At 55.3% G+C, this 13,057-nt stretch overlaps 1 protein-coding gene across 3 annotated transcripts; it reads right to left on the reverse strand.

The window, feature by feature from the left end:
- Positions 1-6,834: 6,834 nt before the first annotated feature.
- Positions 6,835-11,428, reverse strand: Hrh3 (histamine receptor H3). Of its 3 annotated transcripts, none has more exons than XM_036186253.1 (4): positions 10,833-11,428; positions 9,657-9,823; positions 7,951-8,354; positions 6,835-7,845 (listed from the first exon to the last, which is right to left on the reverse strand). In XM_036186253.1, the coding sequence occupies exons 1-4, from the start codon at positions 11,080-11,082 to the stop codon at positions 7,434-7,436; spliced, it is 1,233 nt and encodes a 410-aa protein (XP_036042146.1). In that variant the 5' UTR covers positions 11,083-11,428; the 3' UTR covers positions 6,835-7,433. The 3 variants fall into 3 exon arrangements, with proteins under 3 accessions (XP_036042146.1, XP_036042145.1, XP_036042144.1); XM_036186252.1 differs by having other exon boundaries at positions 6,835-7,854; XM_036186251.1 differs by having other exon boundaries at positions 6,835-8,354.
- Positions 11,429-13,057: the final 1,629 nt, after the last annotated feature.

Consider the following 13,057-nt stretch of genomic DNA (forward strand, 5'->3'; position numbering starts at 1 on the left):
TGAGCTGTCTACACATAAAATGAGACCAGAAATCGGGGTTGGCAGGTGGCATAGAGCCTTGCTCCCTCTTAAGACTCTGGGAAAGGTCTTTCCAGAGTTGGCCCCAATGACCTTGACTTGTGCCTATATTACTCTAATATCTACTTCCATCTTGATGGGCCACTGCCTCCCTTCCCCTCTACCCTGCTTCCCTCCCTGTCCCCCTTTGTGGACCGGGTTTTACTGTGTAGCTCAGGATAACCACAAATGGATAATCCTTTTGCCTCGGCCTCCCAAGCATTGGTATTCCAGGTGTGGGAGACCACACCCAACTTGTTCTCTTTTTAAGGATACTGCTCTAAATGCAGATATCCTCAAGATCTAACTGACCACTGGAACTAGAGCAGCAGCCCAGATGGTCAGGGGCAGGCAGCAAGAGTGGTCCTCAGAGTCTACACGTGTGAAAAGCAACTTAGAACTTCACGTTTGGCCTGTATGGGGCACTAGTGAGGAAATGAAAGCATTGTTGAGATCCAGGAATAGAAAAACATACCTATAGTCCAGCAATTAGAAGTTGAGGGAAGAAGATTAATCCTAGACTACACATCAGCCCTGTCTAGAAACACAATATGTTCCTGAGGTGGACAGTTATGGCTGCATCATGTGAGTACACTTGAGGCTCTTGAGGATGAACAAATGGGATACTGCACCACAGTGCAAAGTTAGCCAAGCACAACTGAACACACACTTGCACTTGCATGGAATGGGATGGGTAAATGCTGTGGCAGATGTCAGTCTCCTAGTTGTCCCTGCAGCAGCTACTGGGCATCCTGCCTGAGGCTCTACTGAGAACCAGGAGCAAGGCATATGGAGCTTTATACATACCACAGAATGTGGATCTGCAGAAACCTCAAGAGGAAAAGAGTTTAGTGAGCAGCTCTGGAAGAGGGCCCAGCTGCAGTGGTCACCTGGTCTTCAGCCAGCTGTGCTCAAAACTGCCAAGAGGGTGAGCCTGGGAGGCAGTACAGGGATAAAAGCTGCTTGCAGCCACTGCCTTCCCAGTGTCTGATGGGATGGTCCAGCAGCTGCTATCCTCTACTAAGACACCTGCCCTCGTGATGGCACTCCCGGGTGAGGGCCTCGTTTGTGCAAGCCGTGGGCCATAGCGGAGTGGTTGGAGCTCATGGTCAGTTAAAGGGTGTTGAGCCTAGGTTATGGAACTGGAGAAAGTCTGTGGATCCTCCTCATTATTTTGTCTCCCTTTTATGATTTGGATGTGAAATGTCTCTTTAAAGCACTGGGGAACATTTGAAGTTATACATGGTTGCAGCCATCCTTTCTGCCTGCTTCCTGACTACTGAAAATGACACTCCTTAATGCTGTCTGCCCAGCTGTAAGGTGGAGCGAGCACACACTAAACCTTTGGAACAGTTCAGTCGTTTTTCCCTCTGGTCGCTTTTATCAGCTGTTTTCTCAGAGTGACACCAATGTAACTCTACAAGAAACTGGTCCCAGAGAAGTGAGGTCATTACTGTGACCACACCCAGCCCGTAAGCCCTCAGAGCAACTGGTCTATTGGAAGAATTTGGAAGTTTGAAGATGTGGGCTAGAGAAGCCCTAGAATGGTATAAGGTGGGCTTGTCTTATTTCCTTTTGTTGAAACAGGGTCGGTCTCTCTCTCTCTCTCTCTCTCTCTCTCTCTCTCTCTCTCTCTCTCTCTCTCTCTGGCCCAGGCTGACTTTATATTGCAACAATCTTCCTGCCTCCTCCTCCCAAGTGCTGGGATTAAAAGAGTAAACCACTGGGTCAGTAAATCTCAGTTTGTTTATTGGAGGCAGAGTCTCACCATATAGCCTTAGATGACTTGGAATTCACTATTTAGATGAGGCTGGCTTCAAACTTAGATCGTCCCACCTCTGTCTCATGACTGTGGATTATAGCACTGCCAAGCTCTGTGAGTTCATCTTCTACACCATTCTAGTGTGAGCTCCCAGGGGCAGAATGATGATAGGAAGTGGGTAGAAAAGATTATACTGATGATATTTCAGGGAGAGATGGAGACTACAGGGTCTGCACAAGACATCATTCACATATATTCTGGCCAAGAATTTGCCTACATTTTGCTATACCCTGAGACTTTATGTGAGGGTGAATTTTAAAATAAAGAAGGTAGCCCTTGGTGCTAAATAACTGGAGAAGTAATCACAGAAGGGGCCAGCTGTGTCTCAGTCTTTTACCAGCTGTGAGATATTAAGCCACTTGACCCCTCTGTGCCTCAGCTTCCACATCTGTAAAATGAGAATAATAGAAGCCACTATATCTTAGAATTAGAGTCTAAGAAAAGAACTCAGAGTAGGGTCTGGAGCATGGTGTAACTACCCAAAGGTGTCCTTGACGCCATTATGGTCTGGTCACAGTCCTTGGGTTGGTACCATGGTGACCCTTCCAGGTACAGGGAGGTTTCCCTGTCCTCTACACAGCCAAAGCCTCCTCTAGGGTCCCTTGTGTCTCCACCCCAGTTGTGGTCGTTAATGTGCCGTAAGGCTTGGACATCAGAATTGAGATGTCCCTCTTTCCTTATTGTACCCCAGGGAAAGAAAGGACTCTTTGGTCCTGGGGCTGAGGGACCTACTGGGGCCACACAGCTAGGAAACAGCCAGTCTGGACTAGACTCCCCATCCTACCATTCCTGACCCCGTGTTTTCCCCACTGTGGAGTTGAGACAGAGAAGCAGTGGGAAGGTGGCCCCTCAGGTACAGGTACAGACAGTGCCCCCCCCCAGCCAGTCCTCACCCCCTGAAGTTTGCCTTCCTGCAAGGAGGTGGGACCCAAGCACTCAATGCCAGGTTAGGGTGGCACTACCCACTGGCAGCAGGTACAGGTACTGCCAACAGTCGAGCAATTGTGGTGATGACAGGAGGCCTTCAGAAACCCAAGAGCCACTTCCTGCTGGCGGGTGGTGGAAGGGCAAGAGGCAGTAGGAGAGCCCTGCCAGGATGCATATTTGAGTGATGCTGGTGCCTAGCTACCCCAAACCAAGCTGCTGCACCCAAACTGCAGAGGAGTAGAGCCTAGGACCCCCAACACCCACCGGCCCTGGATGTTCATCCATGCTGGCATGGTCAGGCAGAGGACTGGATATTCCCTAAGATGACTAGGTTTTACTTTTAGACTCAACACAGACCTGCTAAGGAGACGGGCAACTCTTGGCCTCAAAGTCCCGGTGTCCCTTTGAAACACACTCCTCTGCCACCTGGGCAACTGAGCCTTGACTCCACTGTTCTCTCTTCTTCCCAACACTACCGACTCATCTGCTGCTTAGGGAAGGCAGGGGCCGCTTTCCTGATTCCTTGTCTCATCACAATGGAGGGCATACAGTGGTTGCCCAGCAAGTGCTGTTTTTTTGTTTTTGTTTGTTTCGGGGGGGTGGAGTTTGAGACAGGGTTTCTCTGTGTAGTCCTGGCCATCTTGGAACTCCCTCTGTAGACCAGGCTGGCCTCAAACTCAGAAATCCGTCTGCCTCTGCCTCCTGAGTGTTGGAATTAAAGGTGTGTACCAACACCACCCAACTCATCAAGTTGTTTTGTGGGCTGGGGGTGATCACTCAGCTAGTGAGTGTTTGCTTGGTATGCTTGAGGCTCTGGACTCCATTCCCAGTGCCACATAAAGCCAGGTGTGGTGGCTCATGCTTAGAATCCTATCACCAGAAGGTGGAGGCAGGAGGATCAGAAGTTCAAGGTCATCCTTGACTATACAATGAATTGGAAGCCAGCCTGAGCTACATGAAACCCCATCTCAAAATCTCAATAACAAATTGTGTTAAGATCAACAAAATCTTTCTCAAACATCCTGCTTTCTTTCCCATCCTGGGACAACCCCTGCCAGCCACCATGCACTCAGATGATAGGAGCTTGGATGCTGTCTTCCAGAAGGGTAGAATCCTGCAGAAGGGTCCAGCTCAGACACTGCCATCCCATGGTATCTAAAGCACAGTAACTGCTCAGTGAGGAAGTGATGGAGTGGAAGGAGTGTGGGTTCCACATCAGGCTTGGCTTCGGAGGCTGGCTTCTTGCCAACTGCTGATGTGTGACATGGGGAGCGTCTTCAGAATGGAGAATGTGCACAGTACTGAGGGGTCTCTATGAGAACACAGGTGCTTACCTTGGCTAGCACACAGCACGAGCACCATTAACTGTTGGTGAAAGGTTCCACACACCCTAAAACCTATCCAAAAGCACTGAGATAGGATTGAGAACAGAGAGGTAAGACAGAAAGGTGACTTTTGTATAACAGGACTCTGGAAGCATTGCCAAGGAGACCTCAGCCATCCCCACTCACAGCCCTGGCTCTGGGTCATTTCTCCTTTTGTAAAGGAGGGGACTAGGTTTACCTGATGGGGCGCCCAGTAGCTTAGGCTCTTCGTTTAGTCTGGGAAGGTCCCCAGGTAGTATGTGTCAAGACCTTTCCTCATGGGGCATCTTCAGAGTCAGTGTCAAGGGTGAAAAGATGACTGACATGTGCAGCCAGTGTCAGCACCCAGGGGGACCCTGCTGGCTCTGAGCCCCACTCCTCCAGGTGGCCCTCAGCCTGGTCATGGTCCTGATTTATAATCCAAGTAGATGTCTGTCCCCCTGTTGGATAGCTGGTCTTCCTCCCAGACCCAGGGCAACTATGATCTTGTACTGCTTATCCCAAGGGTCCTCTACCTCTGGCTCAGGGCCCACATCTGTGCTGCTCTGCTGGCACCAGGACACAGTAGGTGCTCAGTAAACAGCAGCTGCACTGTTGGGCTCCAGCACAGCTCTGTGTCCTCCAGGCTAGGACTGTGAGAGCGACTGGAATTGCAGAAGGCCCCCTCCGCCTGTTTGTTTGCTGCAGACTTGGGTCCAATAGACTCCGTGTCTTTCTTCTCTCCTCCTCCGTCCTCACACAGCAACTCCGGGAGCGGCAGTTCCCAGAGATTGAAGGCAAAATTGCTTGAAAGCCTGTGCTTTTATCCTCCAATTTGTAGCCATTTAGTAGGGCCGGGTGGAGGGGCAGCTTGGGCGCTGGCTGTGCTGAAAGTGCCTGTCGCTGGAGAGAGCAGTCCTTTGTCCTTCCCCAGATCACTCCCATCTTTGGGGACAGACACCCGCTGGGGAGGCCAGGCCCAGCGAAGGGTGAGGGAGCTAGTGCCAGCCTGCTGGGGGAGCCACAAAACCTCTGGGCTCTCAGGGACAAGATGGGGGAGTGCTGAGCAAAGAAGGCGGCATCTGCTCTTACCACTCCCAACCGCTCAGGATAGGGCCCAGGTAGGCCAGTAAGGCACAGAAAACCGTGACTAAAGGAAAGTCTAGAACCCCCAGGCTCACTATGTACTCTAGGGACAAAGGAGGAGCCTGAGCGATCTGACTGAGGAATAAGGTCCTGCTTGAGCCCAGAGGATCGTTCTCAAATCTGGAGAGAAAGACAGACGAGGAGGAGGGTCTGCCCTTTGGGAGTTGTCAAGTAGTTGGGAAAGGCAAGTACAGGTGCAGCTGCAGGGAGGGCACATCTGAATATAGGAAGAAAGCTTCATGGCTGCTTCCTCTGTGCGGCACTGAGCTACCATGGAGCTTTGCTTGGGTGTGGCATCCCTCACTACAGTGATGACCCATGGTGCCTGCCTGTGAGGCTATGGTGGCCAGTTCCCTCTTTGCTCAGAGGAGGAAAGGTGAAGTCTCTGAAGATCAAGGTAGTGGTGAGGTAACAGGAGAGGCTAGTCAGAAGGCTGTCCACTGAAGGTAGTATCACCCACCCACCCACCTTCCATCCTACTGTCCCCAACCTTCAACCACAGCCCACTGCCAGATCTTTGCCTGGGGTGGGGCCTCTGCATCTCTCAGTGCCCACAAGGCCAGTTGCAGTCCCCATAACCCCAGAAGTGCTCTCTGGTCCCACCAACCCTTTCGCTACCACTTTCCTGAGCTTCTCTCGAAGCATGAGGCATGGTCAAGGCTTTTCCTGGGGCCTGTGTCTTACCAGCACACAGCCAGACTACCAGCCTGTACAGTCAAAGCCATGACAATGAATGATTTCTGGCAAGAAAGCTGAGCAACTATCTTGGAACAGACTGGCTACATTAATGGATTCTGAAGGCACATGTGAGCCATTCCAGTATCATACTACCCTGCTGGTAAAGGGGCAGAAGCTGGGTCTCTGCCCCTATGGGCCCTTGAGTTTTGTGGTGGGCACTGCTGGGAACAGTCCTTTGTGGGAACCAAACCCTGGGACAACAGCCTGGCTTTTCTCCCACCTGGTTCCCCAGTTGGAATACCAAGGTCACATTCATGTCTCCATGGGGCCTCCGATTGGAACCCTGAACAATAGCTACTCCCACAAAGTCCTCAAAAGTCAGCACCAATAAAAAAATACACTTTATTGTGTCTTCACATTGGCAGAGGCAGCAACACCAGGGTACAAAGACAGCAGAGCATGCAGAGGCCTGAGGTGAGCACACAGGACAAGGCAAAGCGGTCCTCCCAGGTATCCCCAGCTTGCTCTTCTGCTGACTCCCCTATATGCTTCAGGACCCCCAGGGCAGTCAAGAACCCCTCTGCCCAACAACCCATGCACCCACCCCCAAGTTCTGATTGCACAGATGGGGCAAGCAGGGCAGGCTTTGGCCAGCTGAACAGGCATCGCTGCCAGTAGGGCCATCTTCCCAAGCCTGGGGGCGGGGCGGGCAGAAGCAGCTGGCTCGGCTCAGCCGGAAGCTGCCACACTGAGGGAGGAGGGCGTGGGAGCCCACACCTGCCAATCCAGCCCCAAGCTCCTCGGCAATTTTGTCTCTCTTGATTAAACATCCAAGGAACATCAAGTTCACAGACGTGTTTTCTTCTCTTCCATCTTCCTTGAAAACATCCAGAATGGAAAAGCAGAGAAAGGCTTCAAGGTTCCTGGGGCACTTGACACTTTGTGGGGCAAAGAGTTGAAGGGATAAGGTTAAAGGAACTAGGCTCTGTGCTTAAGCAAGAGACAAAGGCAGCAAAGGGCATCATCCCCAGATTGTCTGGGAGAGGGAAGAGTTGCAGTGTGTGGTGGGTGTGTGGCAGTTGTGTGCACATGCAGGGCACACTGCTGGGTAGGAGCCTGGAGCACACACCAAGGTTTGCATTAGAGAGGACACCAACCACTAAGTGTGCAAAAGGGGACCCCACTGGCACTGTATTGTCTGTGGAGGTGGAATGCATGCCTGGGACTCCTGGATTGTCTCTTCTGGGGTGAAGGAGAATGTGGCAGCAGAGCCAGCCAGCATGCTCCAGTTCCACCAGTGAGAGCCCCCCAGCCAGCCTACCAGGCTGCCCCACTGCAGGGCTGATGATCTAAGAGGCTATCATGGTGTTTAGAGTGGCCACAGACAAGGCAGGGCCCACACCTGGGGCTGCCCATGGAACAAATACCAGGGCACAGCCACAGAAGAGTGAAGCAGCTGCTCACTTCCAGCACTGCTCCAGGGAGCCATGGGGCTGGACCTTGAGCTTCTGGGGACAGAGGAGCTTGGTGAAGGCTCTGCGGAAGCTGTAGTGGCACAGCGGGTAGAGGACAGGGTTGACAGCTGAGTTGGCCCACAGAAGCCAGAAGGACGTCTCATACCAGTAGTCGGGGATGCAGTGGCCATGGCAAGCAGCTCGGATGATCATTAGGAGTGTATACGGGGCCCAGCAGAGCCCAAAGATGCTCACAATGATGGCAAGAGACTTGGCCACCTTCTTGTCCCGTGACAGCCGAAAGCGCTGGGTGATGCTCTGGGACACCATCTTCATGCGCTTCTCCAGGGATGCTGAAGATGCTGATGGCTTGGAACCCCTTTTGAGTGAGCGTGGCCTCTCGGTACCCCTCGAGGAGCTGCCAGAGCTAGAGGTGGGTGAGGCAGCAGCACCCCCACCACTGCCACCCCCAAGAGCAGCCTCCCCAGCCTCAACACCAGGGCCTGCCTCGCCCACCCCATACCTGTGCAGTGGCATGGCCTCCCCATGCCCTTTTGGCCAGCAGCCCCAGCAGCTGGGGGGAGCTGGAGGTGGTGAGGGCTGGGTGTCAGGTGGGGGTTCTGGACCGGCCTCACGGGCCCCGTCAAGCCGGAGGCGGGTGCGCCTCTGGATGTTCAGGTAGATGCTGAGATTGAAGAAGGTAACACTGAGGAAAGGTGTGAAAAACTCAAGAGTGGAGGCCGTGATGAGAAAGTACCAGTTGTAGAAGAACTCAGCATAGCAGTGGCCCTCGGGGATGGAGCTGCCACCAGACAGGTACTCCCAACTCAGGATGGCAGGTCCATACAGCAGGAAGGCCAGCACCCACACTAGTGCCATCTTCTGCACTGCCCGCCGTGTGTCCCCCTGCTGGGCCCGGTAGGAGACCTGCGGGAGGATGTACAGATCAAGAGGTCAGGAACATTGGACTGGAAGCTCAGAATACACTCTGGGCCTCTGTGTCTGCCATGGTCAAGGTGCCATGTTCCTTCTCTCCATAAACCCTCCTGTGCCTGTGTCCCCTGGCTGATGCTCCGACACTCTTCCAGAGCCTCGGAGCCTCCCACAACCAACCAGAATCTTGCCTCTTTACCACCCCACCAGCTACAAGCTCCATGGGGTCCTGCCTTTGGTTACTGCATCACTAGCACTCAGATAGCATTTACCACACCCAGGAGCCACACACAACAGTTTCTGATTCTTGCTTCTTGCGAGGGCCAGAGCCATCTTCAGCGGCTAGCTGTGCTGAAGGGGAGAGAGCTTTGCCCTGTCTCTGCTCCAGTACTTCCTTTCTCCCAGTACTGGAGCTGGGAGTACAGAGGTAAACCACTGCTGGCCCACTGCTGGACACGGACGGACGGACACACACACACACACACACACACACACACACACACACACATACGAATTAAGTCTCCTCTTCTAGAAGGAGAATGCCTAGGAAAGGTAAGAACGTGGGGCCATTTGGTCTTTTCCAAGACACAGCATGTCTAATCTCCAAGTGTAACCAGTAAACAAGGGGTAGGGTGCAAGAGGGGCAAGAATCCTGCTACAGAGCCTCAGTGGGAAAGCTGGAAGAAGTGTCCTTGATAGCCACCTTGGGAAGCACAAGGGCAACAATCAGAGCTTGTGCTAACCACAGGTCTAGGGCACACCTGCCACATGCCAGCTCTATACTGGGCACCCATCACAATAGCCCTGTGATTGCACCACTCTCTCAGTGGTTCAAGGGATGGAAGGGATCTAGGGAGGTTCAAAAGGGCTCCATGCTGGTACTCTTGGCAAGCCGATCCTCGGGATGGCCCCTGATAAAACCTGAGGGGAGGGAGCCATCAAGGAGAGAACGTGAAGCAAGAGCTGCAGCCCCGTTCCACACCACCGGAGCCTGTGCAGCTAGGAGCTGTAGCCGGCCTTCCTGGGACTATGTGCGTACACCTCCGTGTACAGAAAAGTGGGAAAGATGGAGACCCTCTTTCAGTTCCAGGGATTCTAGACCTGCCCAGGACAGAGGTATGGGGTTCCAAGCTAACCTCCTGTCCCGTGCTCAAACTATTGGCAGTTAATGGTCACTGAAAAGTGGTTTACGTGTCAAAAGGGAGCAAGCCCACCAGGCATCTGCCTGCAGCCATTCCCTATCCAGTGCCCCCCAACACACCAAGTAAACTCTAATACCCACATCCCAGAACTCACAGCTCGAGTGACTGACAGGAATCGGTCATAGCTGATCAGCACGATGTTGAAGACTGAGGAGGCACACAGCAGATAGTCTACCACCAGCCACAGCTTGCAGAGGCCCCGGCCAAAGGTCCAGCGGCCCGTCAGCACATAGGGTACATACAATGGGATGCAGAAGGCACCTAGAAGAGAGCAGCTGTGGTGGGACCATGGCTCAGGACTTGGGATCAGACCGACCTACCACATGGAGAGAGGGCATAACCTGGCCCTCATAGGGTAGCCACCTTTCTAGGACCAACAATCCTGTTTACCCTGTTCCCCCACAACTGAGCAACAACCAGCCTCCAGCCTCTACAAAATCTCCAGACCACCGATGTCTCCTGGGCCTGGAGGCAGGAGGAAGGACCTCCACATAAGGACTTCTGGACCCAGAAGCTGGGCTTCTGCCAACCCTACCAACCGCCAAAGGAGGAAAAGAGGGTATATGTCCTCCCTGGCTGTCTGGTACTGGAGCCAATCATCCATCCCTATCCTGGCTGTTGGACCGCCTCCCTTCTCAGCTTAAAAACCGAGAAAGCTTTTCTCTTGGCTTAAAAGGTTCTTGGCTGCAGCCGCGCCAGCCGCTCTCGCCGCCCAAACCGGCTTCCAGCGTCTGGGAGACGCAGCAGCTCGCAGCCCCAACAGGTGTCTGGCGCTCCGGGCCCCCACCGCGTGCCCCGCCCCCCCTCCTAGTCGGGGAGCAGAGCTTGGACACGTGAGAACGAGCTCCTCAGAGCATTTCCTTCATTTTACCCCCGCCTTCCCCACGGTCCCCTTCCCTAGCACAGCTCCCCAAATCCCCCTTCCATGTCCCCTCCCCCCAGCGTCCTCACAGCATCCTGAGTCCGGCGCCGCTGCCTTTGTTTGGTTCGGCGCAGGAGCCAGCGCTGCACCCACGGTTGCTGCGCCTTGCGCCTTGTTGAGCTCCCGCCGACTGGAGCAGCCTCCCCGGGGACCTTCCTACCTAGGCCCTGTCCTGTGGCCCGGAAAGCGAGGAACTTCGCCCGCGCCTACCATCCTAAGGTTTCTAGAGGTTCCCTCCCCAGGCCCGGACCCTAAGAAGCCACCCCAGGTCAGAGCGGCAAGCCCCATTGCCCAGCCCGGGCTCCGCGCCCCTGGACTCTGGCAGCGGACAGGGTCTGGGGGCTTTACCCACGAGGAAGTCGGAGATGGCGAGGTTGAGCAGAAAGAAGTTGTTCTGGGTGCGGAGGCTCGAATCCGCCACGAAGGCGAGCATGACCAGAGCGTTGCCCAGCACTGTGGCCACGATGAGCAGCGCCATGAGCGCAGCCAGGACAGCGGTCCAGGCAGCGGAGAAGCTGCGCGACCCGCCTGTGGCCGCCGCCTCACCGGCCAGAGCGCCCGACGCGTTCAGCAGCCCGTCGGGCGGCGCGCGCTCCATGGCCCAGCAGGCTCACACCGCTCAGGGACACAGGGCAGGATGCGGGCCGAAAGAAGGGCAGCCGGGTGGGGCCCCTGCTCGGGAGCCTAGTCTTTGCCTGCTCTTCACCCAGCCCGGTTTTCCGGAGGGTGCCCGGAGCATGGTCCGAGGGGCCGGGTATGAGAGCCTGGGTTGGAGTCCGGGGGGGGGGGGGGAGGTCGGTGCAGAAGGGGCTGGGGTCGGAATCTGAGCGGAGTGGGGAGGGCGGCGCGGCTGCTGCAGCAAGAGCAAAGCCGAGCTCCAGCCGCCCGCGGCGCGTCGGTGCACCCCGAGCTCAGCGCGCAGCGGAGTGCGCCCCGTGCCCGGCCCGCCGCCCCCCGCGCCCCGCGCAGAGCCCCCGCCATTGGCTGGCGCCCTCGCCCCGCCTCCGTCCCGCCTCCGCCCCTCCCGGCGCGGGCAGCACCACGGACAGCGCCGCGTGCCCGCCGGCCGACTAGAGCCCCTGCCCAGGTGCTCACCGCGGCTGGCAGAGAGCCCGGCTGGGTCACTAACAAACCACAGGGTTGGGGGCCCTGTCTGAGGTCGCACCTAGAAGCTGGTCCCTTGGCTATCCGTCCGCCCTTGTGCCCTCGGCACTGGTGATCCCTGCTCAACCCTTGTCCGTAGCCCCTGAGCTTGTGAGGTTCCGGGACAGGGCCCGGGTGGGGTGGGGAAAGGACTGCACCCCAGCTCTGGGGAACTTACGCCCCAGGATTCCTTCTCGCATATTGCTTTGAGCAAGTAAGATTCTGGGGTAATAAATGTCTAAAGAAGTATTGGGGAGGGGTCTCTGAAAGAGTCGCCCGGGACAGGGGTTCTCTCCAGCTTCTTATGCACAGAACTGTGGGTCTCAGTCTCCACGTGGTTAGACAGAGCTCAGAACAGGGTCCAGGGTGACCTGCAAGGCGCACACAGATGTGGAGTTACATAAGGGGAAAAAACGAGCCTGAGCGGACCCAGCCCAGAGCTGAGCACGTTCACCCAGCTCTGGGTGGAGGGGCGACCCATAAAGCAGCGTGGTTCGGGCCACCAGTGCCTCTGAGATAGCTCAGTAGGGTGGTCATTGCTGCAGTGGACAAGCGAGGTCACTGAGTTCTAGGTGCAGCCCGGGTGGTGGCAGCTGCGTTAGTGCCCATGGGAGGGGGGAGGAGGAGAACCGGCCCCCTCCTCTGACACAGATACTGGAGGTCAAGGACAGAGTTAGCAGGCTCCCTGCAGACAGACAGACACACCCACGCTCTTACACACAGACATCTATAGCCAGGAAAACAACTACCCAGCATCGGGCTGGGACCCACGAATATTCAGACATCAGACAGCAGACAGGGAACAGTGCCCGAGGGAGAGGGAAGCAGCGACTGTCCTCTGTCACCAGCGGCACACATCAGTGGATGCCTCAAAGCAGGCAGAAATGCAGTCTGAGTGTGGGGGAGGGGGACCCCAGGCACTGCTCCAAGCACCCCACATTGACAGTCAGCTGCTGGTCGTGTGGGGACCTGCCCCTCCCCCCAACCAAAGTGGTCCTCTAAAAACTTTGGGCAGTAGGGACAGGCAATCTTTTGTTCTGGCCTCAGGGCTGCTACCAACCCCAGGAGCCCCTACCCCAGGCCCATAGTCTCACCCAAGAAGCTTCTGTGGGGGAGGGGTGAATTCCAACATTTCTCTCCAGAAATCCCTCCCTGATCTGCTCTTAGGAGCCTCTAGGTTCCCTCCCCACCACACTGACTTCTCCAGAAGCTGTGCTGGGTTCAGGCACCTAACTAGTGGCCAAAGTAGAATGTGTCCTGGAAATGGGTGACAAGCTCCAGCTGACCTCGTAGGCACCATCAAGCATGCCCTTCAAGCCCTCCTGTGGCCTGAAGTGCTGGGCAGAGCTCAGTTTCAGTCCTACCCAGCACTTCCCCAAAGCTCTGCTCTCTCAACTACCTCTGACAAAGTGAGTCAAACTGGACATGTT

Source organism: Onychomys torridus, chromosome 4, assembly GCF_903995425.1.
Source record: "Onychomys torridus chromosome 4, mOncTor1.1, whole genome shotgun sequence".
Taxonomy (NCBI): Eukaryota; Metazoa; Chordata; class Mammalia; order Rodentia; family Cricetidae; genus Onychomys; species Onychomys torridus.

Coding starts and splice junctions, on each gene's coding strand:
- Hrh3 (XM_036186251.1), bottom strand. CDS start 11,082: ATGGAGCGCGCGCCGCCCGACGGGCTGCTGAACGCGTCGGGCGCTCTG. Junction 9,824..10,832: donor CATCTCCGACTTCCTCGTGG/GTAAAGCCCCCA, acceptor GCTCTCTTCTAG/GTGCCTTCTGCATCCCATTG. Junction 8,355..9,656: donor TCCTGTCAGTCACTCGAGCT/GTGAGTTCTGGG, acceptor ATCCTCCCGCAG/GTCTCCTACCGGGCCCAGCA.